The sequence below is a fragment of the Colobus angolensis genome, unplaced genomic scaffold (assembly GCF_000951035.1).
Source record: "Colobus angolensis palliatus isolate OR3802 unplaced genomic scaffold, Cang.pa_1.0 Scaffold4, whole genome shotgun sequence".
In the NCBI taxonomy this organism is placed as follows: domain Eukaryota; kingdom Metazoa; phylum Chordata; class Mammalia; order Primates; family Cercopithecidae; genus Colobus; species Colobus angolensis.
In genome coordinates, this window is record NW_012117376.1 from 14,656,726 (window position 1) to 14,661,943 (window position 5,218).

Genomic DNA, 5,218 nt, shown 5'->3' on the forward strand with positions numbered 1-5,218 from the left:
CACTGCACTCCAGCCTGGGCGACAGAGCGAGACTCCGTCTCAAAAAAAAAAAAAAAGAAAAGAAAAGAAAAGGAAAAAGAAAAGAAAAAAGAAAAGCACCCCCTCTCCTAAAACATGCCCTTATAGGAGGCCTCCCAGAACATTCCACCCCACACCCACTGTCAATATCTGGCCAAAAAGTTAGGATTCACCCGGCTCCTTCCCAGAAGCTCCTTCAGTGGCTTCTTGTAGCAACCCCAGGAAATGAGTGGGTTTGTGGCTGTGCCCTTGTTCCAGGTAAGTACACGGAGGCCCGGCAGTCAGGGCAGCCAAAGCTGATTCCCATGCCTGTCCCTGATCTATGGGCACTGTCACCTCTGCTCAGCCACCACACAGTGTGGCTGGGTCAGATTCCTTCTCCCTGACGTGATGGTAAGCCTGATGTGTTTGGTCTTCCCAGTGGGCGGGAAGGTGCCCCTGGCAGGGGTCCTGACTTTTCTACTGTGGCCTTCACCACCCACACACCCCCACTCCTACTCTCTCACCAGACACAAAGAGACCCACAGAACCCCAGGGTGAGAGAGTCAGGCAGAGTGAGACAGGGCGAAAGTCAGAGTCCCACGGAGCCAGAAACTCACCCGCCTGCCCATCCACACACCTCGGCCTGTCAGTGTCCCTGACTATCTCTGCCCCGCAAGCTGCCACCGACTCCCAGCTTCTCTCCTGTACCAGCCCAAGACAGACAAAACAGATAAGAGACGCACCCTTGGGTGTGCGGGACGTGAACTCAGTGTCAAAGTAGAAGGTGTCATCAGGCTGAGCCACTGCTGGCTTGAAGGGTGGCTTGATCTCACGACGGTATAGCTTCTGCACAGTGGGGTGGGCACCCTGGTCACCACAGCACCCTCAACAGCCCACCAGGAGCCCCATGCAGGAGGAGGTGCTGGGCTTGGAACATAGGCCATGTTGCCCAGCAGACAACAGCATATTTGTTTGCCCTCAGGAGGCCAGCCCTTGTCTTCAAGGGCAGGCTGTGACCCTCTGCTCCTGCGTCTGGGGCCCTTGCTAGCAGAGGCTCCCCTCCCACCACCCTTCCTGTGGCCAAGATGGCTGGAGCCCTGGTCGGAGCCCTGGCGTGGGTGGACACACTCACATTCCAGTCAATGGTGGAGTAGAAGACATGCCGCTTGATTTCCTCTGCCCCATCAGGGCCGGAGCCTGAAAGAGCCCAAATGAAGGGTCTGTCCCTGGCTGGCGCAACTCCCAGACACCACCCTGCCCGCCCAGCAGCCTCACAGGGCTCTGGGACCAGCTGCTGGAGCAGAGGGGAAAATGGGCTCACTCTGCCTCAAATCTACCCAGCCATCACCCTAAGGCCTGTCACCTACTCAGCATTTTCCACTTTCTGGAGCTTCTGATGAAGAAGTTCCAATGTACTAGTGGGAGGAGGAAGGCCCAGAGACTTTAGGCAACTTCTTCAAGGCCACACAGTCAGAATAGAAGCTGAGCTTGTTCTGAGACCTACAGAGAGCCCCACCTCATTCCAACGCAAGCCTCATCTCTGTTCCTCTTATCCCATTGACATTGTCAACCATAGAACAGGCTGTCACTCTATTCGACCCCAGGGGCCTGGACTGGACCTTACACAGCTGGTCATGGACCAGATGAACCCAGGAGCCAGGGAAACCAGCACACACTGGACACCTACTACATGCCGGCATGTTCACGCAACCTCATTTCATCAACAGAGCCCTGAAGCAAGCTTGGGATCATCATCTCCCATTGAGACGAGGAACCTGGGTGTAGAGAGGTGAAGTCACCTGCCCGGGGTTACTTAGTTCATAAGTGGCCTCATTCGTTTAACAAGTATTTATACAGGGACTGTTTCGTGCCAGGCAGTGGGGACCTGACGCAGAGCCGGGATTGGGACCTGTGCCTTCTGATTCCTGAGCTCATGTTCTTTCTCTTGTGCCAGCAGCCTTGGCGGAGAAGCTGTGTAGGGGCCTCTGTCCTTGTCCCCAGAGGGAGTAGGGATGACTCAGTTCCTGCCTTCCCCCTACACACAGGTCAGCTCCCCGCTCCACAACACCACACATGGAGCCAGAAGGCAGGGTGGCCCGCGGCATTGTCTGCCCACACAAAGCACAACGGCCCCTTTCAGCCCAGATGTGGCCCTGTGGCCTAGGCTGCAGCTGTACCCGGCTCCCCATCGCCACATCCCCTCCCCTGAGCTGGGGCTGCTTACCAAGCCGGTTGGCAGGATTCCGCTTGAACAGGGCCCGCAAGAGGCTCTGGGCTTCGGTGCTCAGAAACTGGGGCATGCCTAGCTTCGCCCTGAAACGGCCCCCGGGACTCATCAAGGCCGAGCCCCGCCCCAGAGGCCCCATCTGCCCCGGCCCCTGTCCAGGTTTAGTTCCCAGCTCAGTCTAGACAAGCCATCCACTAATTCACTTCCCAAAGACTTCAGGGTTCCCAACCACAGGCCCCCATGGATGAAAAAGGAAGGTATAATGTTTAACCCAGAGGAGAGTCTCATTAGAAAGGGAACCTGAGGCAGGGACAGGGTGATAATATTCTGACCCCCAAACTGGGGCTGGGGCTTGGAGGAGTCCATTGTTATCAGGGCAGGGCTGGGGCTTACTTCAGAATCAATGTCATGGTCTCCTTCCGGTCCTTCCCCTGGAAGGGCAGGGAGCCCGTCAGCATTTCAAACTGCAGAGGACAAGGGTCTATTCAGGCTCTGATCCCTGTCTCCCACACACCTCCTCCCATCCAGGCCCCTCTGCCCTAGTCCCAGGATTCTTGCTGATACATCCAAGTCTTCCTGGAGCAAGAATTACGTCCGTCCCTCTGGGCTCTGCCAACCCAGACCACCAGGCGCAGCAGTGGGGGCGCGAGGCTGGGGAGAAGGCCAGCACTGGGTTAGGTGCATCCCAGGTGGGGTCGAGCCTGGGATCCTTCCAAGGAAGAAAACCACAGCTGCATATAGGGTGAGGCCAGCTTGGCTGTGAGAGGAGACGGGGAGAGCCCTAGAGATGATCAACCCCCTCACTGTACAGATGGGGAGACTGAGGCCAGAGGCTTGGGCTGGATCCTTTACCCCTGTCTGGGCACTCACCATCAACACCCCATAGGACCACCAATCCGCACTGTGGGAGTGGCCCTGGCGGTTGACAACCTCGGGGGCCATGTACTCCACTGTCCCGCAGAAGGAGTAGGCCTTCTTCTCATGGTCAATGGCCTCCTTGCTCAGGCCAAAGTCTACAGCAAGGAGGGCAGGAGGACACACCTCAGGAATCCTGCCTTCCTTGCTGCCACCTTTGCACACCCAACCCCCGTGCCCAGAGGCCAGAAGACATCACCCCCATGACACTCAGGAGGAAGCTAAGGCCCAGAGAGGTCAGGTGACTTGCCCAACGTTACACAACGTTGGGATTCCAACTCAGGGTGTTCCAAGTCTGAGGCCTGAGTTTTTGAACACTTCCAAGTAACAGGCACAGCTTCTCAGGAAGAATGAGCCCCCAGCACTCAGTGAGACCTATTAGGACCTTGCCCTGCCCTCCCCTGGGGCCCAAGGGGGCAGGCGGCCTCCACTCACCAGTGAGTTTGATGTGGCCCTCCTCATCCAGAAGGATGCTGTGATAGAGGAATAGGGGTCAGGGCTCCTCAGCTGTGGCCGTGGGGGTGGTGGTGTTACCACAGGGCTGTGGGAGTTGGGCTCAGCCCAGAGGAGGTTCTCCACCCAATTATCTCTGATGACAGGGTGGGTGTTGCAGGGTGCTAGCAGTGCCATGCAGGGATGTTGCCTATCTTTTTTGCTAATCCTTGAAGCAACTGTGTGAGGCAGGTACTATTAGGGCCCCATTTTGCTAATGGGGAAACTAAGGCTCAAGGCAGTTAAGTAGCTCTACCGTCATCAAGCCAGTAGGTCTAGCTAGTAGGTGCAGAAAGGATTTGAATACAAGGCTACCTAACACTAAACGCAGATCTTATTCAAACTCACCACCTGCCCTGGCTCCTTAGTTATCATTTGAGGGTAGTTAGATAATAGGGAAAATTCTACAGGGCTGTATCAAGGAAAGACCTCTAAAGGTAGCATCTCAAATGTCACACTAGATTAGAAAAAAAAGATGATGGGCAACATTACCTGCATGGAAGGTACCTGGCCCGTAGCATTAGCGACTGGGCAGCTGGCACTACCACCCACCCCACTCACCCATTCCTCAGATTGCCCAACACAGGAGGACGTTCCTGGAGAAAGCCATGCCCACCCACCTCAGGACAGCCCTGTCCTAGAAGAGGCCTCCCCTGAGGAGGCTGGGATGGGGCTGGAGCTTCACTCACTTCTCAGGCTTGAGGTCTCTGTAAATGATACCCAGGCTGTGCAGGTGATCCAGGCCCAGAGCCAGCTCGGCCAGGTAAAACTTCACATCCTCCTCCGTGAACATCACCTGCAAAACACAGGAGGGGTCTTCAGCAGGGCTCTCCTCTTCCTTAAGAGCTGCGGCACTGGGCAGTCAGCAGCTTCCTGGTCCTGAAGGGCCACCCTGGGAGGACCCTTGGAGACCCCAGGCCACATAGCCTTCTTGTGATACAAAGGATCTGAAGTATGAAATGACTAATACGCAAGCCACTCATTGTGGCATCATTCGGAAATAGAAGGGGTTGGAAACAGGCCTAGGGTCCAAGAGTAGAAGGCTGGAAGCAGCTGTATCCCCTGCATAATGGAGTGCTTTGCAGCCATAAACTAGAACATGGAGTTTCTCCGTGTTCTGAGATGGAGTGAGCTCCAAGATGTACTATCTTGAAAAAACCAAGGTACAGAACAGTGTATACAGAATAGTACTTTTTACATAAGGAAGTGGGGGTAGGAATGAACATATATCAGATTTGTTTGCAAAAGAAACATGGGAAAGTTAAACAAGAAAGCAATAATTACGTTTATCTATGGGTGGGGATAGAGGGGGCTGGGGCGGGAGTAAGACTTCTTCGTGAATATTTTTCTTTTGAATCATGTAAATGTATTACCTATTCAAATATTAAAACAACAATTTAGGCCAGGCGCGGTAGCTCAAGCCTGTAATCCCAGCACTTTGGGAGGCCGAGGCGGGCAGATCACAAGGTCAGAAGATCGAGACCATCCTGGCTAACACGGTAAAACCCCGTCTCTACTAAAAAATACAAAAAACTAGCCGGGCGAGGTGGCGGGCACCTGTAGTCCCAGCTACTTGGGAGGCTG

General features: G+C 54.8%; 1 protein-coding gene across 1 annotated transcript in view; it reads right to left on the reverse strand.

The window, feature by feature from the left end:
- The window catches only part of RPS6KA1 (ribosomal protein S6 kinase, 90kDa, polypeptide 1), a 44,951-nt gene that overhangs the window by 30,169 nt on the left and 9,564 nt on the right, over positions 1-5,218 (reverse strand). Inside the window, exons 6-12 of the mRNA XM_011955583.1 lie at positions 4,324-4,430; positions 3,578-3,615; positions 3,098-3,240; positions 2,621-2,691; positions 2,225-2,313; positions 1,133-1,197; positions 744-846 (exon numbers count right to left, since the gene is read on the reverse strand). Coding sequence (XP_011810973.1) covers positions 744-846; positions 1,133-1,197; positions 2,225-2,313; positions 2,621-2,691; positions 3,098-3,240; positions 3,578-3,615; positions 4,324-4,430 — 616 coding nt within the window. The remainder of the gene's footprint in view (positions 1-743; positions 847-1,132; positions 1,198-2,224; positions 2,314-2,620; positions 2,692-3,097; positions 3,241-3,577; positions 3,616-4,323; positions 4,431-5,218) is intronic.